Below are 26,878 nucleotides of genomic sequence, written 5' to 3'. Positions count from 1 at the left end.
CAGGTTCTCCTTCTAAACCATTTGTCTTGTGTTGATTAGGAAATAATTTAATTCTTACTGTGGGATATAAAACAGAATTGTAAATAGGATGAAATTCAAAAAGGACAAATGCAAAGTACTCCATTTAGGAAGGAACAATCACTTGCGCACACACACAATGGGAAATGACTGCCTAGGAAGGAGTACTGTGAAAAAGCATCTGGGTATCATAGTGGACCATAAATTAAGTGAGTCAACAGTGTAACCTTGTTGCAAAAAAAGTGAACATCATTCTGGGATGTATTAGCGGGAGAGTTGTAAGCAAGACACGAGAAGTAATTCTTCCGCTCTACTCTGCACTGATTAGCCTCAGCTGGAGTACAGTGTCCAGTTCTTGGCATCACATTTCAGGAAAGATGTGGACAAATTGGGGAAAGTCCAGAGAAAAGCAACAAAAATGATTAAAGGTCTAGAAAACATGACCTGTGAGGGAAGATTGAAAAAATTGGTTTTGTTTAGTCTGGAAAAGAGAAGACTGAGCTGGGACTTGATGATTTTCAAGTACATAAAAGGTTGTTACAAGGAGGAGGGAGAAAAATTTGTTCTTCTTAACCTCTGAGGATAGGACAAGAAGCAATGGGTTTAAATTTCAGCAAGGGAGGTTTAGATTAGACATTAGGAAAAAATTCCAAACTGTCATGGTGGTTAAACAGTGGAATAAATTGCTTAGGAAGGTTGTGGAATCTCCCACCTGTTATAAATATAAAGGGAAGTGTAAACACCTTTAAAATCCCTCCTGGCCAGAGGAAAAATCCTTTCACCTGTAAAAGGTTAAGAAGCTAGGATAACCTCGCTGGCACCTGACCAAAATGACCAATGAGGAGACAAGGTACTTTCAAAAGCTGGGAGGAGGGAGAAAAACAGAGGGTCTGTGGCTGTGTGATGCTTTTGCCAGGGACAGAACAGGAATGGAGTCTTAGAACTTAGTAAGTAATCTAGCTAGATATGCGTTAGATTATGATTTCTTTAAATGGCTGAGAAATTAAGTTGTGCTGAATAGAATGGATATTCCTGTCTGTGTCTCTTTTTGTAATTTAAGGTTTTGCCTAGAGGGATTCTCTGTTTTTGAATCTAATTACCCTGTAAGGTATTTACCATCCTGATTTTACAGAGGTGATTCTTTTTTACTTTTTACTTCTTCTATTAAAATCCTTTTCAGAAACTGAATGCTTTTTCATTGTTCTTAAGATCCAAGGGTTTGGGTCTGTGGTCACCTATGCAAATTGATGAGGATTTTTACCAAACCTTCCCCAGGAAGTGGGGTGCAAGGGTTGGGAGGATTTTGGGAGGAAAGATGTTTCCAAACAACGCTTTCCTAATAAATAAACCCAGATAAACGTTCGGTGGTGGCAGTGGAAATCCAAGGGCAAAAGGTAAAATAGTTTGTACCTTGGAGAAGTTTTAACCTAAGCTGGTAAAAGTAAGCTTAGGAGGTTTTCATGCAGGTCCCCACATCTGTACCCTAGGGTTCAGAGTGGGGAAGGAACCTTGACACTATCTTTGGAGATTAAGAGCAGGTTAGACAAACACCTGTCAGGGATGGTCTAGATAATACTTAGTCCTGCCATGAGTGCAAGGGACTGGACCAGATGACCTCTCGGGGTCCCTTCCAGTCCTATGATTCTATGATTGAAAGAATAGTTCAGCAATATATTTTGCCATGAAGCTGTTCTAGAGTTCCAAAATCCAGTCCAATCACATGGAACACAGTTAAGTCCTTACTCCAAATTCAAGTTTGTTGGAAGTGTTTTCATTAAGTTTGCACTTTTCTGGTATGATGCTCTGGCATTGTACGGAGCATAGTTATGACATTGTTTTTTAAAAAAAAAACCCCTCAATAATACAGATTGTAAAACAAAAATGTATAATATGCCTGACTAAAGAGTGGAAAAAATCATAACTCTTTTCCTAGCTACACACACAAACAGCTGCGTTTGTGTTTTAAATTCATACAACCTCGAAGTGGGAGATCACATGGTATAATCAATACCATTAATAGAATGCTTCAGTAATGATTGGCTGAAAGCGATATAATTGGAGTACAGACTGGCAGACTGTTTGTGCAATAGCTATTGTACAAAGTGTAAATATTAAAAAAGAGGGGGGAAAAGGATGTATCATCAGTTGTGCCAGAGCTCCAGTCCGTGCAGCTGAAGGGTTGGACAAAAATAGTTCTCCTGTAAATTACCTTCTCACTAAACACCTGACTGCAGCAGCCCCCACAGAGCCATTTTGTAGCCAAGGAGTACCAGAGCACAGCAGCACTCCAGCCAGGCCTTGTGTCCCGAAAATGCCCTCTATGATGAGACTGGGAAACAATGCTGTGGGGCTGGCTACATTATCTTTCCACCACCTGAATATTCCACTATGCCAGAGAAATTCCCATATTCTGGTATCTGGTTAAGATGGCTTGAAGGCTGCATTGTACTACCAGGGCAAAGTAACTTTATTGGGGGCCAGGATCTGTCCTGGAGCCTTTAAACTTCTAAAGTAACTAATTGGATCTCTCAGAGTTCCGTTATGAGAGTTGAGGTTTGGTTTTGTTTGGTGGTTTTAAGCTTTAAAATCTTCATTATGATTTCAGACACTCTTTCTGAGCCTGTATGCACATGCTTACACCTTCGTACATGTTTGGACATTTGGTGTCTGCAAGCCAGTTTATACAGAAGGTGTGGGACAGCAATTTTGTGGGACAGGTTAATCAGAATTTTCCAGGATAAACAAATACCTCTACGCTTGTTCCTTTGATCTCATCTGCTCCATGATTAGTGTATTGCTGTTACTTTTAGAGCCTGGACATAACAATCCATTTCATATTTTGTGCCAGATTTTTGCTTTACATAGTTACATGGCTCCCTTTCATAGAATTTGGCCAAGAATATTTAAAGATTTAACTGTCACATTAAAAATAAAAAATCATGCCTTGAAATACATTTTTAAAATCTGACTTTTTTTAACTACTTAATGTTTTACTTCCTGTATTTCAGCTTGGCCAGTAAAAATGGACTAATCAGTTTAACTTTTTTGATTTTCATTCACTAGCAGCACAAACTACTGTAGAGGATAATCTTTTTTTTTTAAGGTTCCTTTGGAATTTCTTAAACAGAAAATCCCCACACCTTAGTTTTGGAATTATAACAAAATTCTTATTTAGGATAGGATTTGCTCTTGCAATGTCCTGTTAAAATTGGTTTGTAATATAATATTGTAAAAAGTATGCATCTGAACCTGGATTCTTTATGTAGTCGAAGTTCCCATTTGTATCAGTGGGAGCTCTGTTGCAATAGTGTAGCCTATCTCTCTAAGAGTGGGGTGGGGGAGGGTTGTTTCATTATGCAGGTAGGATTTTTTTCCTGTATTTAGCAAAACTGAGAGAACTAATTACAGATTCTGTTTTTGTAGTATTTGGGTAGATCAGATATTGAAGTGAACTCTTTCTATATTTTATCACAGGTTTGTTTTTCCTTTTTTCCTTTCAGCCTCAAAAGCTGTGGACTGCCTTTTGGATTCTAAGTGGGCAAAAGCCAAGAAGGGAGAAGAAGCCTTATTTACAACTCGAGAGTCTATAGTTGACTATTGCAACAGGTATGGCCTTTTAGTCAAGATAAATAGTCTTAATAACAAGTACAATTTTCCAAAGCGTTAAAGTCCCATTTTCTGAAGGTCCTAAATCACTTGGGCCCTTTTGAAAATGGGACAGCTACTTTCAAAAATTGTTTTCACTATTTTTCTTAACCTTTTGTGTGTACCTTATAGTTACTTCAAAAGAGACTGCTGAAGCAATGTATGTTTATGATTAGAATGTTTGAAAAAAAATTTGTGGTGTTGTATCAGTAACATAGAAATAATGTAGTTTAATAATTGTAATTATATCATTGTTAACAATTAGAAGAACTTATTGGGCCCGATCCTGTAATAACTGGTGGCTTTGCCATTGGAGCAGCACCCCTGGAGGAAAAAGGAGACAGTAAAATAATAGCTAAGTGAAAGTATCTTTCTCCCAATTTCACAAACATTGTAATGTTTATCTAGCAGAATAGCTGCTCTTTCAGATGAAGAAAGTATTTCTTCACACAACACACAGTCAATCTGTGGAACTCTTTGCCAGAGGATGTTGTGAAGGTCAAGACTATAACAGGGTTCAGAAAAGAACTAGATAAATTCATAGAGGATAGGTCTATTAATGGCTATTAGCCAGGATGGGCAGGGATGGTATCCCTAGCCTCTGTTTGCCAAAAGGTGGGAATGGGCAACAGGATGGATCACTCGATGGTTACCTGTTCTGTTCATTCCCTCTGGGGCACCTGGCATTGGCCACGGTCAAAAGACAGGATACTGGGCTAGATGGACCTTTGGTCTGACCAATATGGTTGTTCTTATGTAAGAATTCTTGTGGGACTGCTGCTCTGAAGGCCTGGGCTCTATAACCGACAAATATCTAGCAGCAGTCGATCAAGAAACTGTCGGCTGCATTGGAGGGCAGCAAAGATAGATTTTAAGTTTCTACTTCATGACTTGTAGGAGCAAAATGAACTTTCCATTAAAGACTGAAATTGGGAGAAGCTTTAAATGCCTTGTTGTTCTTCAAGTGATTGTCCACATGGATTCCACCTGATGCACACCGGATTGGATTTTTTTGGCCAGCAGTGCTTGTTGGGGGTGGGCCTGTGATCTAGATGTCCTCCAGCCTGCACACTCAAGGGCATAAGGGCAGAGCGGGCCCAACAGTTCCTACTTATCAGTCACGGCCTTCCTGGTGTAAGGTGTATGCAGCCGCATGCCTGGTGTATGCAGCCGTATGCCCTCAAACCAACGTCCTCTGCCCTCACTTCTAGAGTAAGATTGCCTTCCCCTAAGAGGGGGGAGGCTATAACAGGCAGGGGTAGAGGAACAGTTGATCCCGGCAACAATTTCCTCCTCCTCCTCCTCTGATATGGCAGCCAATCTCTCTACGTTGTCCAGCAGATGACTTTAAGGCATTCCAAAACTGAAGAAATGTATCGCCAAGACCCTTGACATCCCACCGAAATTAGTGCAAGAGAAATTGCAAAAGCTGCTAGACATTCTGCATCCTTCCATGTCTGGTAGACTCTATGCTTATTAACAAGGGATTATTAGAACCTGCAGTGGACTAATGGCAGGCTCCAGCATCGATACCTGCCACTTCCAAAAACGTGGATAGACAGTATGAAGTTCCTAAGGGCTTCAAGTATTTTTATTTGCTTCTTAATAGGCATCAGGTTTAAAACAAATATAAGGAAGTTCTTCTTCACACAACACACTGTCAACCTGTGGAACTCGTTGCCATGGGATGTGGTGAAGGCTAAAAGTATAACTGGGTTCAAAATAGAATTAGATATGTTCATGGAGGAGGGGTCCATCAATGGCTTTTAGCCAAGATGGTCAGGGATGCAGCCCCATGCTCTGGGTGTCACTAAACCTCCAACTGCCAGGCACTGGGACTGAATGACAGGAGACTGATCACTCAGAATTGTCCTGTTCTGTTCATTCCCTCTAAAACATCTGGCACTAGTCACTGCCAGAGACAGGTTATTGGGCTAGATGGACCATTGGTCTGACCCACTATGGCCGTTCCTATAGTGCCAGATTCACTTGTCATAGTGGCTGTTACAGAACGATCCAAGCAGAAAGGGCCCCCAAAAACATCACCAAGAAAAAGGACCCTAAGAAACTAGATTTGTTCAGCAGAAAAGTTGTCTTCTCTGCCAATCTCCTAACTATGACTATTTGAACTGGGACAGATTCTCTCTGTTTATGGAAAGACTGCTGCAGGAGCATAAGGAAGAATTAAAATCCATCATGCGAGAGAGGCAGCTGATAGCTTTAACTTCCCTGTAGGCTGCTTTGGATGTATCCGATACGTCCGCCTGCACCATGGTCACATTGGTAGTGGTTCAGAATTGGGGAGGTCCAAAACACTCATCAAAAACTGATGAGGCCCTCCCCTTGTTAAAGGACTCCTGAGTCACTTTGCGTTCTCTGGGTTTGTACACCTCAGCCCCAAGAAGAAAGCAAACCAAACCTCAAGATTCCTTCAGACATAGTTGCTCTGCTCCATACTGTTACAACTTTCTGAGGATATTGGAGCCAGTAAGGGAGAAGCAGAGCTTCCAGAATAGAGAACCCACCGCCTCTTCCTCTGCTACAATGCACTCAACGTCTTCCTCTCAGCAGCAGTTTTCATGCCATAGTTGAGCCCTTTTGGCAACTGCCTGTCTTTTTTCAGGGAAGCCTGGGCTGGGATCATTGTGGACCAGTGGATGTGAGAGATTGCATGCAATACCTGTTACTGACAGTTCCAGTTGCTTACTACCCTTCAGGTACCTTCCCCATTCCTCTTCTGAGACACTCTCACAAGATACTGTTGAAGAAAGGTGGTTTCTCTCCTGCATCTCTGAGCAATGGAACGAGGTGCCCTTTGAGTTCGGGGTGGGAAAGGAGTTCTTATTCACACTATATTTTCATTCCAAAGAAGAAAGGAGGCTGGCATCCCATTCTGGACCTTTGATGTCTCATCAACTTCATCCACCATTTCAGGTTCAGGATGGTGACTCGAGCCTCCATTAGATCCTCAAGACTTTCATGGCTCTAACCTTTCAAGACACCTATTTTCAGATATCCATACATCTGGCTCATAGGAAATACCTCAGATTCCTAGTAGGAACATCTCATTACCAGTACAGTGTCTTGTCTTCTGGTCTTTCCACAGCACTAGTACTGTTCATCAAGGACTTGGCAGGTGTAGCAGCTCACGTAAGGAGAGAAGGGATCCAGGTCTACCAATATCCCAGTGATGGGTCGATCCAGGAAAGATCACCGCAACAAATGACCAACTTGATTAAAGTAGCCTTAAAGTTCTTTGCCACACTGACTCAAAGCAGAGAGTTCATAGAAGTCTTGTTAGATTTCAGGTCAGCAAGAGCCATCTTCTTCCACAAAAAAGATTTTACACTATTTTTGTCCTCAACTCTCATTTCAACGAATTGGACTGTTTACTAGACCTGAAACAACTTTTGGCCTCCTATTATTTCCATAAGGGTTTATCTAGCAATAATATCTGCACATCACCCTGCTATCCAGGATCAAACTGTATTTTTTCCATCCTAGAGTGGCTAGATTTCTTAAAGGCCCTATTCATTAGTTTTATTTTTTTACCCCCTCCAGTTCAGGAGTCACCGGCCTCTTGGGACCTCAATATAGTTTTAACAGGATTGATGGGTCTCCTTTTAGAGTCTTTAGGTGGTGTAGGGAACAGGTTGCTATCAGTGAAGTCTGCCTTTTTAGTTGCCATTACATCAGCTCAAAGGGTTGGGGATTCAGACCCTTATTGTGGGGACCCTTATTCTTTGGCAGAGGCTTCCAGAATGGATGCCTATCTTGGTAGGGCTGTCTTGCCATTTTTGTTTAAGTAGGATACCTACAAGCAAATGAATTGTTTGTTACTCACCAAGTGTAGAATCTGTGTGAACAATCACTGAAAGAAAGAGAGCTTACTTACTTTACAGTAACTGATTCTTTGAGATGTGTTGCCCACGTGAATTCCACACCCTGCCCTACTTTCTTGCTATTAGAGTCCTATTCCTCTGGGATTCTGTTTTGGCAAAGGACCTGAAGGATGGTTGGGGTCGCTCCACCCTTATGCCCGAGGTGGGGGGTGGATGGGAAGCAAGGAGATCTAGGGCACAGGTGCGGCCCCAATGGACACTGCTGGCCAAAAGAATCCAATCTTACAGGCATGAGGAACGTGTGCACCAAGAGTGGAATCCATGTGGAAAACACATCCCAAAGAACTTCAGTTACTGTAAGGTAAGTAACTTTTTTTTTTTCTTTTGAATAAAGAATTGAAGACCTGATTCTACTGCCATTTTGCATTAAATATTCCAACTGGCTTTAGTGGGAGTTTGTGTGTATAGGAACTGCAGGGTCAGGCTGAAAGCAATGCAGCTTAGGATCAGATTAGCAGAACTGGACTATTTTTCAAACATTCTTATTAAAATTATTCTGCCTTAAAAAGGAAAAAATGAAACCTTGCTTTTCTTTTTTTTATCTGTTTAATTTTTGTTGTGCCTCCAGCTGTGTGTGTTTTATTTTAATATCATTCTGCATATAGTTTTTCCAATGAAGTAGTTCAGCTGATTTCTTTCCCTCTAAAATATTTAGGTAAATTTACCATAAATAGCTCTGACAAAGACACGTGATCTACAATAATAGATAAATGAAAGGACAAGAATCAGTTACTGGGTGAAGATGGCAATAATTCAAACTAACTAGACCACAATGTAAGAGCCAGATTCTCTGGTGTTTTAATCCCTGCCTCCTGCAGCCCCTACTCTTGTAGTGGCACAGGCCATGACCACAGTATTCTATGCTGTGGCTATCTCAGTTGGCATATGCTTGATTTCTCAGATGTAAAAGTCTCCCCAACACTTTCCCCCTCACTTGGCACCAAGTTTATGCTTGGGACTGCACGGAATGTGGTTGTCTAAGTGTTACCTTGGTTTCAGTAGTATATTTTGGGTCAACTTACAGCTCTGAACCACATAGCCTGGAAAGTTGTATGTCCACTTCCCATATCTCCTGCTGCTGTGGGAAATGTTGACATGTAACTAAAGAGAAATGTTGAAAGGAAGTGTAAGAAAAATTTAAATAATGGACCTGATTTTCCACTCTCTTGCTCCTGGTGTTGTCATCTACATCTCTGCAAAATGCAACCGAATCAGGAAGCTAGAGGTTTTACTTCCACTTTGCACAGGCTTACAAAGAAGGCACACAGGTGTGAGGCAGAGGAGAATCAGGCCCACTATGTTTATTAATAACCAGTCCTGCTTGGTGTGATATTGTCTTTGCATCACGCTGTCACAGATATCCAATAACATAACTGTGTTCTAAACATATAACCGCATCATTAACTCCGAATTGATTTAGTAATATAACCTTTTTATTGTAAAAGACTTCTAAAGAAACAGTTCTTTCACCGAGCATTGAAAGTGATGAAAATGAAGCCTGATAAGGACACAAAAAAAGAAAAAGAGAAAGAGAAAGGAAAGACTGAGAGTGGGAAAGAGGATGAGAAAAAGAGCAAGAAGGAAAGTGGCAAAGATGAAAAGACTAAGAAGGAGAAAGAGAAGGAAAAGAGAAAGGATGGTGAGAAAGAAGAGTGCAAGAAGGTAAGTGCAACCCAAAAAGAAGACGGTCAAACCTATTAGCAGATACTACTAACTACTGCGAAAAACCTAGTTTTTAAAAGGGTAAGGTGGTTCGACCCAAAACTTAACCTACCATCTCCTTGCTATTCTATTACTTACTTTAAATATCTGGATCTAAATTTTCCAAGGGAGCCCAACCTGGCCTCCAATTGTGCACCTCATCATTTTATCGTAATGACAGAGAAGATGGAATTTACGCTAACAAACCACATTTGTCTTTGGTTGGAACATGCAGTGATCCTTTGTACCAATTGTGATGGGATCCCTGGGGTACAACCTGGAACTGGGGTACCACTGTGCCCCCTTAACTCTCCAGCCTGGGCTAGCTCTCATATTGCTTTGCTAGTGATAAGCAGCAAACCCCTCCAGGCACTATCATCACTTAGCACAACAGCATGTGGAGCCCCACACCCAGCTAATTGCATGAATGCTCCCTGAGCCACTCATGAATCACACAGAGAAAGGCCCAGCAAGTCTCCCAAGCCGCCAGCCTTGCACCCCCAGAATATACCGTCTTGCCCAAGTCAGAAGCCTGACCAGTGTAAGTTTATTACCCAGTCCACCCCTCCCTCGATGTGGAGAGGACACATGCTAGCCTTTGTAAACTGAGCTGAGGTTTCTCAAGCACTTCAAGCAAAATACATTGTTTTAGGTAAAATGTAAAACAGCTTTATTAACTATAGAAAGATAAATATTAAGTGATAATAAGTGGTAGGCACAAAAGGTGAGAGTGTTGTTGTTGTTGTTGTTTTTTGGTAAATGCATGGTCTAAATCTTAGTAGACTAGGCAATATTTAGATTAAGCAGTTTTTCTGAACTCACTGGATGTTGCAGGTAGGTCACAGTTCGTAATGCACAGGCCTCTCCTTTAAGCCTGAGACCAGTCTCCTCAGTTCAAGTCTTCGTCTTCACAGCTTTCAGAGTAACAGCCATGTTAGTCTGTATTCGCAAAAAGAAAAGGAGTACTTGTGGCAATAAATTGGTTAGTCTCTAAGGTGCCACAAGTACTCCTTTTCTTTTTGTCTTCACAGCGTTCTTGTTGCTTCCAGCGTAGGTGGGGGATGAGAGAGGTAGAAGCATGATGCCGCTCTCCCCTATTTGATATCCTCAGTCCATGTGCCTGGAAAACACTAGTCCAGATATGTCCTGGTGGGCTCTGCCGAGTCAGAGTTGAACAGTCCCCCATTGTGTGATGCTTGTGTAGCACTCTTACAGCATTGTAAACCCCTTGTTTACCTCTCCCCTGCTGATTAAAGGTCTCTTAACACCTTCCTGGGAGAGGATAACCTCCTTTGTTGTCACTGGAGAACTAGCACTGGACAACTCTCAGGGTATGTCTATACTGCCCACATTACAGTGCGGCCGCAGCAGCGCTGTGACGTGGGCAATATAGACATGTTTTATCGCCGAGGGAGAGTTCTCCTGGCAATGAAAAAACCCACCCTGAATGAGTGGTGGTAGCTTTATCATCAGGAGCGCAGCTCCCGGCAATAAAGCGATGTCTATACTGGCACTTTTCAGTGCTAAAACTTGTTGCTTAGGGGTGTGTTTTTTCACACCCCTGAACAACTTAGTTTTAGCGCTGAAAGTGGCCATGCAGAGACAGCCTCAAACTTACAACATATTTCAGTAGCAACCATATAGCAAAATTACATAACTTCATACACACTAACAATATACATACTTTGATAGAACAGTCAGGTTCACCAGATTGTGACCTTTCATATGATATCTTACATGGCATGTTTTGTATGAAATATATCATAATTGATATTCAACCCGGTCATATGAGGGTTCCAGGGTGCTGCGTTGAGGTGCAGAGTGCTACACCAATATTTTAACATTTGTATATATGTAAGACAGTGCACCAAATTTGTGTGTGCTGTTGCATGTGTAGAAATGGAAGTCCTATTTTGAAATGTTGGCTAGTAATAGGGAGTGCTTCTGCAGTAGTTTTCTTGTTGTTCAGCACTCATAAGCAACTTTGTAATGAGGATATATGGATGCAGCCAAAATTTCAAAATGGAACCTATGAATCTGGAGCCTTTTACAGTCTCTAAATTCCTTTTTAATTATTCCTTCTGTTTCATGATTGATATGCTCTTAGGATGAGAGCCCAGGAACACCCAAGAAAAAGGAAACCAAGAGAAAATTTAAACTTGAGCCACATGAAGATCAAGTTTTTCTGGATGGAAATGAGGTGAGGTTTGTGTGTAACTTATATTTCTACACTTCCTACATTTATCGGTGACCAGTACATTGACAATAAAATACTGAGACTGATTGATTTCTCCAGACTTTTTCCTTCTGCCCTTTTGATAGTTACCAGCATGAGTGGAAACCTTGCTGGCCTTTCTTGCTAGTAAAGTCATGCCATATTGAAGTATTTTTAAACAAAAGTTGGAGCTTCAAATTCAGTTACAGGGAAGGGAGTCCAAGGTGGCTGCCATCTAGAAGCCTCGTGGTCTGAACATGGGACTGGGAGTCAGGCACACCTGAATTCTAAACTAGGCTCTGCCACCAAATTTCTGTGTGGCCTTAAATTATTTAATCTCTCCGTGCCTCACTTGCCTCTTCTTTAAATCAGATGATTTACTTCTCTAACGATATCAGACTGGATTCCTGCTCTTGCACTTATATCTTGAGACAAGAGGGAATTCCTGTACTTTTCAGTGATTTTGCCCATTTAAACAGAGGGAAATGTCTCATACATGGGCCAATGAGACACAGCAGTCTGGAATGTTTCCTTAAATTCCTTTCTGGTGGAGGTCAGCAAAGGAGTGTCCCATTAGGACTGTGACTGTTATGACTGGTTCCAGTTCCCTGCCTATCCTACAGACGATACATTGAGAGAAACTTTCTTCACAAAATTGGTGAGCACCTACAGTAGTGGGTTTGTATATGTCTGGTATGCAGTTGATATAAGTCACCTTCTTTTCAGCTGTGAAGGTCACCAGTTACTGCTGTCAGGTACTTGGAGTCTTCACTACTAGATGAAGATGCTATCTGGCCTGACATTCATTAATCCTACTAGTTCAAAGTATATATTTTTTTTCCCTTTTGGGAACGAGTTTGTTTTTTACTGGAAGTTATGGCTTCATGGCCAGTACCTCCAAAGCTCCATAAACACTGTGATTTAGTATTATTTCTGACGCTCTTTCATTTCCATGAGTCTGTTACCTAATGTGAACTCCTGGAGAAAACATCTTTCATAAATTATTCTTAGCTAAAGCTTCTTTTAAGTAATAATGCTTCTAGGAATCCATTCAGGAAAGTGATTTTTATGGTTTAAGAGAAGGGAAAATTATTTACCTGTAATTCTCTGAAGATATCCTTTGTGTTCCTACTTCCTTACAGTTGGGAGATGAACCCTTGATGATTTACCTTTTGTCCATTTAGCTATTTTTTTTGCTCACAAATGATTCTCAGAGGTTAGAGAGTTCCATGCTTCCCACTCATTAAAGCATTACAAATGCATGCTCAAGTGGGACATTGAAGCACCACTGATGTGTCTCATTTACTGACCAAACTATCAGCACTGGAAAATGTTAGTCTTTGAGAGCTAGGGAAGTTTATTCCAGTCTCATGCTAAACTTCAAGTAGAAATATACAGCTAAATGGTGTTTTCAGCTAAGCCAGATAAGAGTAACTTTCCTTTCTTTACCTCTGATGGAGCTATGAGGATTAATGTTTGTAAGATGCTGAAAGTGTAAAGGGCTATGTATTATTAATGGAAAATAATATACTCCTGGGGGAATTCTGCGCCACTGCACTTGCGCAGAATTTATATCCCCCTCAGTTTTCTTTGCTTCCCTGCAGCAAAATGACTTTCTGATGGCGAAGCCACAAGAGCGGTCATATGACCCTCCCCAGCAGTATGTTTTGAGTGCCCAGGGCAGCTGGCATAGAGGTAAATCACTGTGGGGCAAAGGGCAGGACTGGGGAAGACCTGGCTGGTGGCTCTTACCCTGCGCTGGGCTCAGCTGCTAGTCCCAGCTGCGCTGGGGAGGACGGGACTTCCTCTTCCCCTGCACGGTATCTGGGGCTGTGTCAGATCCACCCCCAGATTTCTCCCCTGGCTGTAGGAAGCTCTGCAAACTCCCGACTTCCTGCACCCATCACTCCTCAGCTGCAGCGGGAGGGATCACTGTACAAGGAGCTGCTCCCCCATCCACCCAACCCCCATGCATCCAGACCCTCCTGCCAAGCCTCACTCTCCCCACACCCAGAACCCCAGCAGGCAACGCTCCCCTTGCACCCAGATCCCCAACCTGCTGAGCCCCAACCACCTTCACCTGGACCCCCCTGCAGACTCCCATTACTGTTGCACCCAGATCCCACACAGAACCCTCTCAACCCACACCTGGATCCCTCCACACTTGGATCCTGCCTTGCTGAGACTGCCTGTCTACACCTGGTGCACGTGGCACTGAGGGGCATGGTCCTGGGCTGTTTCTGGGGCAGGCCCGGTCCTTGAGCTGTGTCAGGGTTGTGTGCAGCCTCACTACTGAGTCACCTACACCTACTACAGGACAGGCCCAACAAAGAAAGTAACAGAACGCCACTAGCAATGACCTTCAGCCCCGAACTAAAACCTCTCCAGCGCATCATCAAGGATCTACAACCTATCCTGAAGGACGATCCCTCACTCTCACAGATCTTGGGAGACAGGCCAGTCCTCGCTTCCAGACAGCCCCCTAACCTGAAGCAAATACACACCAGCAACCGCACAACAAAAACACTAACCCAGGAACCTATCCTTGGAACAAAGCCCGTTGCCAACTCTGTCCACATATCTGTTCAGGGGACACCATCATAGGACGTAATCACATCAGCCACACTATCAGAGACTCGTTCACCTGCACATCTACCAATGTGATATGCCATGATGTGCCAACAATGCCCCCCTGCAATGTACATTGGCCAAACTGGACAGTCGCTACATAAAAGAATAAGTGGACCCAAATCAGATGTCAAGAATTATAACATTTAAAAACCAGTCAGAGAACACTTCAACCTCCCTGGACACTCTATTACAGACCTAAAAGTCGCAATTATTCAACAAAAAAACTTCAAAAACCGACTAATGAGAAACTGCACAACTGGAATTAATTTGCAAACCGGACACCATTAAATTAGGCTTGAATAAAGACTGGGAGTGGATGAGTCACTACACAAACTAAAACCTATTTCTCCCCCCCCCCCCCGCCACTGTTACTCACACCTTCTTGTCAACTGTTTGAAATGGGCCATCCTGATTATCACTACAAAAATTTTTTTTCCTCCTGCTAATAGCCCACCTTAATCGATTACTCTCATTAGAGTTGGTATGGCAACCCCCATTTTTTTTCATGTTCTCTATATATTGTGACGGGGCAAGGCCAGATGGCTATAGAAAAGTAGTGGGAGATAGATATATTAGCTCCAGGCTAAACAAATCCTTGGTACCAGGATAAGTGAAATGGCAGCTGCTCCAGTTCAATTAAGACACCTGGGGCCAATTAAGAACTTTCCAGAAGGCAGGGAGAATGCTAGGTTGATTGGGACACCTGGAGCCAATCAGGGGCTGGCTGAAACTAGTTAAAAGCCTCCCAGTCAGTCAGGTGGGTGTGCATGTCAGCAGCTGTGGGAGGAAGTTGCGCTGTTGGAGAGACTGAGTAGTACACACCATATCAGGCACAAGGAAGGAGGCCTTGAGGTAAGGGTGAAGTGGAGCTTGAGGAAGTGAGGGCTGCTGTGGGGGAAGCAGCCCAGGGAATTGTACATCATGTTTCTAAAAGGTCAGCTACCATAGTTGAAACTATTAGGGTCCCTGGGCTGGAGCCTGGAGTAGAAGGTGGGCCTGGGCTTCCCCCCCCCCGCACCACCTTTGCCCCCAGATTAATCGCTGAGACTGGGAGACAACAGAGTCTGTGCAAGGAAGGATAACTTCTCCTTACCTCCCTCACTGGCTTATGATGAAAATGGTTCAGTAGACTGTGACCCTTGTCTCCAGAGAGAGAAGGGTTACATGAAGGGTCACAGTGAGCCTCTGAGGCTAGCGAAATCCGCCAGGAAACGCGGGACCCACGGAGGCAAGGACAGAGTTTTGTCACAATATATATATCTTCCTACTGTATTTTCCACTGCATGCATCTGATGAAGGGAGCTTTAGCCCATGAAAGCTTATGCTCAAATTTGTTAGTCTCTAAGGTGCCACAAGTACTCCTCGTTCTTTTTGCTGAAACAGATTAACACAGCTACCACTCTGAAAGACTGCTGAGTTTGTGTCCCTGGGTGGGAGCTGCACAGTGATCTCCCACCTCTGTGCAGCCAGTGGCCTATGCTCCCCAATGCCAAGCTGGAGCCTCCACATTTATTTGACAAAATTTGCAGAATTTTAAAATACTGTGTGCAGAATTTTTAATTTTTTGGCACAGAATGCCCTCGGGAGTAAATAATACTAGTAAGTCGTCAAAATCATTAAAATATTTTAAATAAAGGCACCAACACACACCAGGGTGTGAGCAACATATCCTAATAAAAGCATTTATCAGATGCTGGAAGCTCCCAGCCTTCATCCTTGTGCCTGACAAGATATGGCACCAGTGTAATATTTGTATTATACATCCTTCTCCAGTAAAAGTATTATGCTTAGGCCTTCTGCTCACTGAGTCAGATTAAGGTCAGTGCATTGCTGAGGCAATTTGTGTAGGTTTAAAGGGGTGGTAGTCACAAGATTATATATCTGCTTCTGCAGCTACTTCACTGAGCAGAATTGGCATAGACCTTGGCTTCATGTCTTATCCAAAAATACAGAACCTCCAGCAATACAGTGCCCCCTCACCACAATGCTGTACTGTGGTTCAGTGCTGACTTGGAGGACAGAGTGGCACCTGGTGGTGAGTGTAACCTAGTACTAGAGTAATATGGTAATACAGAAACGTGCAGATGAGGAAACTAATCTGAAAGCTCTTACCAAAGATCTTTATTTTGGAATATAATTTGTTAATTTTAACCTGATTATTCTTACTGCAGGTGTATGTGTGGATCTATGACCCAGTTCATTTTAAAACATTTGCCATGGGACTTGTTCTTGGTAAGTAAGAATGGATGTTAATGTGTAGTATAGGCTATAGTACCAAACAGGCACATCTGTTTCTTTCCCATGGACAAACTCCTTTTTGCTCTCTCATATTCAGACACAGAATTAATATTTTTATCAATTTGCACCTCGCTTACAGTTACACCTGCTAACTGCTCTGTAGATTTCAATTGCTTAGCACTAATAGATTGTGTCCTTATTAGGTACTGAACACTCACAATTGATACCCTTTCCCTTCCACCTCCCAGTATTATTTATGTAGATCATTGGCCCGAGCAATTTTTTTTAAGGTCTAGACTAATTTTAATGTTTACACACAGGTCTATTATTCTTCCTTAGATGCTGCTGTGTAAGGGGAAATAGAAAAAGTTAGGGCCTAAAAGGCACCCAACTTCCCTGAGTTTAGAAATCATGGTAGCACCTTTCTAGAGAATCCTGTTGACACTTTATGCCTAACCACTATGGTGATGGGCACCTTCGAAATACCTAAGGTAGATGGATAAATATTTTTGATCAGTATGTAAAGGGCCTAACCATGCTACAACTAGTGGGGTTGTAGTGTACAGTATACTTTGTATATTGGGTTCTGTCTACACTTACTGGGGAATACTTACTACTTATATGGTGCTTTTTATCTTGAGAATTATACAGATCATCTTTTCAAACCATCTCTGAGGCAGGTAAATATTGTTTCATCCAATTATAAGATGAGGAAAATGAGGCAGAGAGGTGAAGTGACTTGCCAAGGCAAGGCCACATGGGTAAGTCAGTGTCAGAGCTGGCATTAGAATGTAGGAGTTGCTGGCTCCCAGTTCCATGTTCATATCACTTCTCCATCAGCACAGTTCTCTAAGGAGATGATATAATTTATATGACCATGATATATTTAGGGCTTTGAAAGGTAATGTGCTTAGCTTCTAAAGTGGTGGTGGGAGCCAGTTATGTGATTACGCAATCTTGTAGACTTCAGCAAATAGCAGGAGGACAGAAACTGCACAACTCTATGGAAGACAAGGGAGGTGAGGGTGGGGACTGAAAAACAAGCAAAAAATGAAAGGGTGGGGATATTCACTTGCTTGCTAAACTTAAGCCTGTTCTACTGGGTTTTTATGGCCTAAGCTGGTCGTTTATATATGTGTATTTGTGGGCCAAGAGAAATTGGACTCTGTTTCTGAATGGCACTCAAATAATGGGAATGCCTATTCAAAGTACTGTACAAACATTACTACAGGCAACACCACCAGACTACTATTGCCCTTTAATTGGTAACTTATCCATGTTTCTCAAACTCTTCTCTTCATTTTTAGTGATTGCGGTTATAGCTGCAACTCTCTTCCCACTTTGGCCTGCAGAGATGCGAGTAGGTGTTTATTACCTCAGTGTAGGCGCAGGCTGTTTCGTAGCCAGTATTCTCCTACTTGCTGTTGGTAAGTGTCATTTGTTTATCAATAGAAGTTACCTGAACAGGACAAGTAGGGTAAAATTTTCAGACATGTCTAAGTGACTTAGAACCCTTTCTAATCTGTAAAAGTGGAATAAGTACTTAGGCTCCTAAATCTGTCAACTTCACTTTTGAAAATTTTACCCCTATTCTTTAAAATAGCCATAGACCAGTGGGTCCCCAGTCTGAGACATGCACCCCTTTGGGGAGCATGGAGGAATATCTGGGGGGGCCTTGGCCAGCTCCCATAGGGAAGTAAGTGCCACCCAGCCCAACTCTGCCCTCAGCTCTGCTCCTGTCCACAGCTTTGCTCCCGGCCCCAGCTTGACCTCCCCACCACAGCTTCACACACACACACACACCCACCCACCCCAGCCCTGCTCCTGGCCAGGGGAGCATGAACACATTCCATTACTGGTAAAGGGGTGCAGTACGAGAGGAAAAGCTTGGGGACCACTGCCATAGACTTACCTTATGTGAGTAGTTCCTTAATGGCTACTAAATGTCACTACTGTGGCATTGGAAAAAAGTGTTCCGCAGGGTCCGTTTCAGGCTGCAGGCTTACACTAGCATGTGCAATCTTGATCTTGCATAGTGGAGATCGTATTCCTTAGGACAGCACAAGCACTCTCTCCTATCAGAGCTCTCTAGTCCACTGTTCATGTTCGACCTCTCTTGCTGCTTCACTCTTGTTTTAGGCCCTAGTGCTGCTGCTGCTATCTAATGGGAGATGTGTTAGTAAGATTGGGAGATAAGAGAGGTGCCCAAGGTGGTGGGGTATTTAAACTGGAGGAGAAACAGTGGCTAAGGTGAAGAGAAAAAATTTGAGACAACAGGGAGGGGGAAAGGACCATCATCTACAAATTAGAGGCAGTGCTTCTTGTTGGCCAGAGAATGTGTGCTTCCTCCTGAAAAGCCAGTTCAGGCTTTGGGCAGAGGTGGAATCACCTTACCTAGAAACAGTGTGTTAGTTATAAACTTATGGGCATTGCATGTAGCTAGAATACAAAGGAAAGGAAAACCACTTGAGTCGCATTCAGGTACGTGTTGCATCTTGATATCAGAGGCCTGCGTTTTGGCCACCTGCCTTTCTTCTAGGCAGAATTAGATGCAGTGCCCTTAAGGAATAGTTCAGGACCAACACATAAGCACTTGCAAAAGAAATAAAACTGAGAATGTGGCTCACCTGTTAAGGATCTGGGCCCAAATCCTTAAATCTGAAATCAGTGGAAGTTAGGAGCCTAGCTACCTTTGAGGAGCTGGATGCAGGTAATCAAGCTTTCTTTTTGATTTGTATGGTGTGTAGCTGAGCAAAACAATGCTTAAAATGCAGATGGGAGATCACTGACCCTCCTATTTTTCATGGAGATTTACAAACTGTAATAGAGAAAACTTGGTCTTTGGCTAAGATCAGATGATCCTATCCCATTGCAAGGGAATAGACTTTTCTGTCTATTAGCTCTTTACTGTTTCTAACTTTTATCATCAGACTTTTATTTTTGGGAGGGGGTTGAAGGATGGCACCTTTTAATTCTCCCCCTTGCTTACTTCTCCATCACCACCATTAAGTATCAGAACATGCTGTTAGACCCATCCTTCCAGCCCAGGAATTTGGTTTCATTTGTATTTTGCGTGTTTTGTCTGTCCTCAACTTGATTTTGAGTGCAGCAGGGGAGAGGCAACTAATAAAAACAGTTGTGTTATGTTGTAAATATTTATATACAATATTTGGGCTCTCTCCTCACAGCCCGCTGCATCCTCTTCCTTATTATTTGGCTGATAACTGGAGGAAGGCATCATTTCTGGTTTTTGCCAAATCTGACAGCAGACGTGGGTTTCATTGACTCCTTCAGGCCCTTGTACACACACGAATACAAGGGACCAAAAGCAGACTCAAGGAAAGAGGAGAAATCAGAGACCAAAAAGCAGCTGAAGTCTGACAGTGAGGAGAAATCAGATAGTGAGAAAAAGGAAGATGAGGAAGGAAAAGTCGAAGCAACAGGCAACTCAGGAGCAGAAGGCTCTGGAGGAGAGCGGCATTCAGACACAGACAGTGATAGGCGTGAGGATGACAGATCCCAGCATAGTAGTGGAAATGGAAATGATTTTGAAATGATCACAAAAGAGGAACTTGAACAGCAAACAGATGAAGGAGATTGTGAGGAGGAGGAGGAGGAGGAGGAAGAGGAAGAAGAAACTAGGTCTTTACATGAAAAATCCTAACTCACTGTAGTTTTGAGACTGAATATGTGTAAAACAATTGGATTTTCTTCATTGGCTGATCACCAAAATGTAGTTACAGTAACATTCTTTCCATTTGTTTGCTGAAATACATGTTATCCAAACAGTTTTATATCTAGTATCTTCATTTTTAAAAAACTATTAGCTTGATTACTTGGTACAATCTGAATTAATACACATTTACAAAAGTTTTGTCAATTTGACAAGTTTTCTGTCAGATCCTATGATTTGTCTAGATAGTCCTCAAACATACCGAAGAACATAGTTTCCCTATTGTCATTTTCTGATACTTGCATAACTTTTCAATAAGTATAGCCTACTCAAAATAGCTTTGTAAAATGGTAAAAGTTGAATGACCAAATCTCAGATTATTCCTAGTATATTCATTTAATAGCTAGTTAAGTAAAGCACTTCTTAGCTGATGGCTCTTGACATTCTTCCTGATTTTTATAAAATTGTAAGAGAGAACTTTAAGACAACTAGTTTTAGCAGAAGGTAATTTTAAAGTATTTTGCTAAAGACCTACAAGCTGGTAGTGCTTATTTGGCTGCAGTGTTTTCAGTTGTGTACAAATTGTGTACCACCAACTTAAGAAATCCAAACTGTTTTGTACATCTGGTTCAGAGAAAGGTGTCATCTCGAGGAGGCAAAGGGAACAGCAGTTTGGAAACTCCAGCTGTTGTCTTTTCCCACTCACTTCCCCTGCCATCATAATTTTAAAATAAAGCAACCCTTTTTATTTTAACTGTTACTTATTATTTAGAAGTTTTATCCAAATTTCAATTTGTATAATTGAAGCCATTTCAGGGTGTGTTTATTAGAGAAATGCAAGATGGAGGACCTCACAGAATCTGTACGTGATTGGTAGATTTGTCCCAGGAGCTTTTAGTTTCTTGCCAACATTCCATGTATTTGAGTGAGTAAATTGATCCTTTATTAAACAAAAGCAGATAACACAGCTGTCTGTATGCCTTAATGTTAATCTTAACATTTTCTATATTCAGAAACTGGAGTACTGTATTAACTGAGGAGTAGGCACTGCTTGAGAGTATTCACCTGTTCAGGAGTACAGATAACAAAAAAGCTAATTCAAAAGACAACCAAGATCAAATTGTTTTTAAAACTCCTGAAGCAATTTGAATGTTCAGTTTATCTCACACATCTCTTATTTGCTAGACTGTTGGAGGACATTTTGTTTAGTTATATAAGCATTTAAAAAGTTAAGATTTAACATTCTGAATTGTTCAGTTTCAGACTGAAATTGAAATAGTGAATACAGATGATATTCCTCCCTGACACCACTGTGAGGAAAGAATACTAGATATTGCTTGAATTTTCAGTAGCTGAGATTTTTTTTCTTGAATTGCTCTTTTCCATCACCAGTGTTTTGAATGAAGATGTTAATTTTTCTGGTTGTGCAAATATATACATTTTACATGTGCATTGATAAGGTCTGATTTGCTTACTACTTCTGAATATTTATTGTATGGGGAACAGAGATTGGATCTGTTATGCATTTTTCTGTTAATATGGAAGAAATTTTTGTTAACCTGTTCCCTGGCAAACTTTGACATTTGTGTGGTGTTGCTGTTTACAGTGACTTGTTTTAACAGATCCGTCACTACCATCCACTACCTTATTAAGATGTGCATGTGTAATGGGATAGTACACTGGCTCAAAACTCTTCTCTCCACTCAGTTTAGCAATTATTTTGAACAACACACGGCCTTCAGGCAGAAGCTAAAATCTACCATGCTTGCAGTTCCAATTTCCGTTGCTAGCATTGGGAACTGACTGCAATCCTTTGTGTACAACGCTCTAGCCATTTGGTTCTGTGATGTAGCTCAGCACCACCCTAAACACCCAGTATTATCATATATAAAATGGTAGACATACATCCTCCTTTCAGCTGAGCAGGAACAGCACGGAACCCTTGCTTTTACTGTAAAATGCAGGGTGGTAAAGCCATTTTGTAGTCGACGCTGAAGCTAAATCTTGTCTTTATTCAGGTGAAACTCCCATTGATTTCAGTGAGTTAAAATCAAGTCAGACTGACATTTGGCCTCTCTCTAGTTTTTAAAAACCTGGAGAACAGAACCTGAGGTAGAAAAAAAGTGTGTAATACATAAGCTGAAGATGGTTTAACTAATATTTGAAAATAAGGTCCAGCATTTTTCCAAGAAAAAAAACAATTAGGCTCCCCCAGTTTGAAGCCTTTAGGGCAATGTATTATAGCTCTAGTTCCCCAGCTAAAATGAAATGACATCTTAATAATCCTATTGAATATTAAGTTTAATCATTCTAAATTGGAATAATATTAAATACCTATTTAGTAAAGCTGTCACCTGCTGTCTGTGCAGTGACCTATTTGAAATGAGCTTGTGGTGGAAGTCCATTTCCTAGTAGACAGGTGTCTAGATCTCAAAACCCGTAACAACCCTGGGGCAGGAGAGTTCATAGCTTAACTAGGCATGGAACTGGAACTATCCTCCAATCCACTGGCTCCTAAACTTTATTGGTTCACATATCACCTTTAAAAAAGAACTTGTGAAGTGGGTGGAACATCCAGCTCATGTACACATTGAACCCCCAATTACCCTTAACCCTAAATTTGCAGTGATCAACTCACACAGTGACAGGGTAACGTGAGAAAGGGTGCACTATTGTTGGGAGCTGTTCTGTGGAGACACAAAGCATTTCACTGCCCAGTTCTATTAGATATTTCCACAAATACTAAATTCACTGCACTTACTATAAAAATTATTTTAGGGTTAGATAGGAAATGAGTGGCTACAATTTGATATGCCAGCAACAACTAAAGAAAAAAGGATCAGTGGACATGTGACATTTTGCATACACACTTCCAAAACAGACACAGGGTCCAAATAGAGATATGGACATAATGAAGGTACTGACCAGCATTCAGTTCTCTTAAGATATGTGGCTACTTTTTAAATCAAAGTATTTCAGAGTAAGTTGCTTCTACTCCCCTTACCGGTTTTGATTTAAACTTCATAATTTATATGCCTGTCTAGTAGGATGACTTTAATGGGAACAATTTTATTTATATTAGTGGAACATTTAAACAGTTACTCTATTAAAATTTCCTTATTGCAATACAATTTTAGTGGTCTCATTGATTTTTCTCCCTATAGCTATATAACAAGTGTAATAAAGTTATTTTTTTTGATAAAATGTGATTACCCTTGGTTTAACCAATTTTGAAAAATTATTAAAAATTTTAAACTTAAGCAGAAAACTATGCAGGTCAACATCTAGAGGAGATGTTATACTGAAACCTGCTCTGGGAACAGGGTAGACTAGAATTTAACCTAATTTCTCTATCAACTAGTGTACATTAATTTTTTTCAGATCTTTATCTGGTAATGTATACAAGACTCAAATATTCTTCAACTCATTCTCAAATCTGTACTGTATGCATTAGAGAGTATGGCAGTGGGGAGGAGGTTACTAGTAGCTGTGGAAACTGAGCAAATATATAGTTACTAGAAATTTAGTAGAATTTTAATACATATTAGACAAATGGGACCGTGACCACCCTGTGATGTGTATCTCAGATTTTCTCTTAAGTATTTTAAATATTAAAAAGTCTTTGTTATTGCCTCATTTGAGGCCTGATCCAACTTCTCGTGAAGTCCATGGGACTTAGATTAGATCCATAGAGTGTAATGTAGCTTCAAGGAGAGACAAAGGGGAAGGGGAATGACTCAAATGACTGGTAAATTACACTTTAGCCAGGAGCCTTTTTTTATGTCTGATTAGGGAAAGAGCCTAATGGCAGAGATGCTGTAGGAATACAACGTGCTGACTCCCTGAACCTATGAGTTCATAATCCAGCTGTCTTGACTTGCCTCCTGAGACAGCTAAGTTACTTATCATGCATTTTACCATATTATGCTAAAATACAGAAACTTATTGCAAATTTAGTTGTATCTCAGCCACTCTGCCTCCACCTTTGATGGACAGTCAGTGAATGCTGCTTTATAATTGGTCAGAGATTAGTTCGAAAGCCCATTTCTCTTGGAGGCAGCATGTTCATTTGCTAGTGTGGCTTTTTTAATAAGTCCTAATTACTTGGTTGACTTGAGTTTCATATCTGATGCCTTTTAATACATCTTAACAGCAACCCCAGAAACACTTGCAGAGGTGCTGGAACAATTTTTATAGTATGGTGCTCCATCTCCATTGCTGGCATTGAGAACTGAACTGTAGGCTTTTGTGTTCAACATTTTTTATCCATATGGTACATTACTATTTAAAGCAGTTGTCAAACCTTTTGAATCCAGAACAAAGAGGGGATCAGTTCTATTCAATGTATAGAACTGGGAACTAGAAACCCCTGTATTCTAATCCCAGCTTTGATACTGACTCATTCTATGGCACCAGTCAAACCCATAGGGCCAAGTTCTTCTCTGTCAACCTAATCCAACACCATTGCAAGTTGGAGGAATGACTTGCAACTCCATTCCAAGTCATATGACTGAAGGAGAATTTGAGTCTTAACCTCTCTGCAACATGAGAGTAATATAGTAGTTATTTACCTGCCATACAGGGGCATTGTGAAGATGTACGAATCATCCTTTGTAAAATACTTGGAAGTCAAAATTCATTTTATTGCTGTGCACATTTTTATTGCAGAATTGGTATGTATGTGCCTTAGTGCTGAACTCAGTTTATCATTGATTTTGATCATGTGCCTTAAAGTTTGTGAGGAGAATGGCATAAAATGGTGCAAGGCTGTATTGTATACTGAGTTAGACTGTAGCTTTCTCATTTACAGACAGAGCAGGACAAAATAACCCAAGCAATGCAAATGAATGCTTGAGTCTGTTTTCAATAGACTTCCTGGTATAATTTCACAGTTGCTTCTTGCTTTGCTTAATAAAAAACATTGGATGATTTTATTCATAATGTAGCAACTGAACAAACCCATGAAAACAAAAAGGTATAGCTCCTGATTGTGTATGCAGTCCATTATTCCATGGGTTGATACAGTGGTCATTAGTGCTGAACTTACATTTAGTTAGTGGAAAAAAGGGTTTCATAAAACATTTATTCCCCCTGCAAAGAACTTCAGAAAAAGTGTTAGGGTTGGTGATGAGCATCATGCAAATAATTCCAGTATAAGTCTCAAGTAGAGAGGGGTGGGGAAAAGAAAAAAAGTTCTGTGCAATTGTCATGTTTCAGAGCTAGACCAAACCACTTCACAAAAGATAATAAATGTCATTATCCTTATTTCACAAGATGGGGGGAAAGGCACACGGGGCAGATCCTTAGGTATTACCCCATTCAGCATTGCAATGCCTAAATCCTAGGCGACCCGCCACGCAGTGGAATTTTGAGCCCCAAGTGCACCACCCTGGCTCCCCCATACAATACACGGGAAGAGTTAGGTACCTACAGAAGGGATTTTTCATAAGCCAGCCAGCTGAGCGGGGAGCTACTGAAGTTAACCAGGAGTAAATTGTTGAGAAGAGGGGCTTAGGCACTTATGTTGCTGACAGACCAGAGACAGACACCTCCCTCTATTTGGGGTCTTCATCTGTGAACCCTATCTTAAAATAAGGCACCTAAGCAGCTGAATGGACTTAGAGACCAATGCCCTAACAGCTATTTCTCTCTCTCCTGCTCGCATTCAATACCTCTCTCACACCTGCCCTGTGTTTCCCTGTGCCCCCAGCTATCTTCTGTGCAGTCCTCTGCTGTCCCTCTACCTATTAGTGGCCTGCCTCCACACACTTGATGCAGTGGCTGGTCGGTAACAGCTGGTAGGCATTCTCTGAGCATGCCTGCAGGATCAGGCCCCTCTGGTGAGAAAGGCATTCCCCCACACCAGTTTGTTTGAAGCTATAAGATCTCCTGGCCTTTGGTTTGTGGTTGTTGATATAGCCAGGTGCTTATGACAGACAGCAGAGAAATGTGCAGAATCATTTATAATGAACCCAGTTTGCTGAATCCCTTATTATATTTCCAAGATATGTGGTGCAAATCAGCCATGTATAATAAAATATAAAGTACACATACGACATTTCAGCCTATCTGCTATACATGCAAAATTCTCATGTGACGGTATTACTAAAGATTAGAAGACAATTCTCATTTGGATCAACAGACAACCCTGCCTTATACCAGTGAAGCACTGATTCCTTTTTGAGTGCTTGTTCTCGTGGATTCGAATCAGGTGTGTGTGTATGCCGCATGCACAGTTGTCAGAAGCTTTTCCCCTTAGCCCCTCCCGTCAGGTTGGCTAGGGAGCCCCCTGGAGTGGCGCCTTCATGGCGTTCAATATACAACCCTGCCGACCTGACCCCCCTTCAGTTCCTTCTTACTGTCCATGATGGCCGTTGGAACGGTGCTCAGCAAGTTCTCCCTTCGCTTCTCTTGTTAGATCTAGTTGGTGTTTAGTTTTATTAGTAGTTTATTGTATATAGTTAGATAGTAGGTGTGGAACGGGGTACCTCCCCAATCCTTATCCCTTCCCTGGGCTCCGGGCCATGCTGCAAGCCCAAGGCTTTAAGCCGTGCAGCACTTGTAATAAGTCTATGCCAATAAGTGACCACACAACTTTTGCCTAAAGTGTCTGGCGGAGGCATGCCAAACTGAAAGGTGCAGAATTTGTAAAGCTTTTCGGCCAAGAACAAAGAAAGAGAGCGTGACTTCCACCTGAAACAGCTTTTAATGGAGTCTGCTCTTCGCCTGCAACCGTCCGCAGAGTGCCAGGATCCAGCACCAAGCATGTCGGTACAGAGTGCCCCGGCATCCGTACGCGACACGGGGCCAAGGAAGGACTCTAGCAGAAGAGACCCTCGGCTCTGGCGCCACAAC

The 26,878-nt window shown here is 41.7% G+C and overlaps 1 protein-coding gene across 2 annotated transcripts in view; it reads left to right on the top strand.

Annotated features, from left to right (window-relative positions):
- SEC62 (SEC62 preprotein translocation factor) overlaps positions 1-21,475 on the top strand; it is a 37,290-nt gene extending 15,815 nt beyond the window's left edge. Inside the window, exons 3-8 of one of the 2 annotated variants that reach the window (XM_077826588.1) lie at positions 3,519-3,624; positions 9,011-9,227; positions 11,374-11,466; positions 16,284-16,344; positions 17,658-17,777; positions 19,539-21,475. In XM_077826588.1, the coding sequence (XP_077682714.1) occupies positions 3,519-3,624; positions 9,011-9,227; positions 11,374-11,466; positions 16,284-16,344; positions 17,658-17,777; positions 19,539-20,014 (1,073 nt within the window). In that variant the 3' untranslated portion in view covers positions 20,015-21,475. Of the gene's footprint in view, positions 1-3,518; positions 3,625-5,792; positions 7,867-9,010; positions 9,228-11,373; positions 11,467-16,283; positions 16,345-17,657; positions 17,778-19,538 lie in introns of those variants that run through there. The other variant, XM_077826589.1, reaches the window with a different exon arrangement.
- Positions 21,476-26,878: the final 5,403 nt, after the last annotated feature.

Source organism: Eretmochelys imbricata, chromosome 9 (assembly GCF_965152235.1).
Source record: "Eretmochelys imbricata isolate rEreImb1 chromosome 9, rEreImb1.hap1, whole genome shotgun sequence".
NCBI lineage: Eukaryota > Metazoa > Chordata > Testudines > Cheloniidae > Eretmochelys > Eretmochelys imbricata.
Note: the sequence above shows the minus strand (reverse complement) of the source record. Positions and strands in the feature narration are given on the sequence as shown.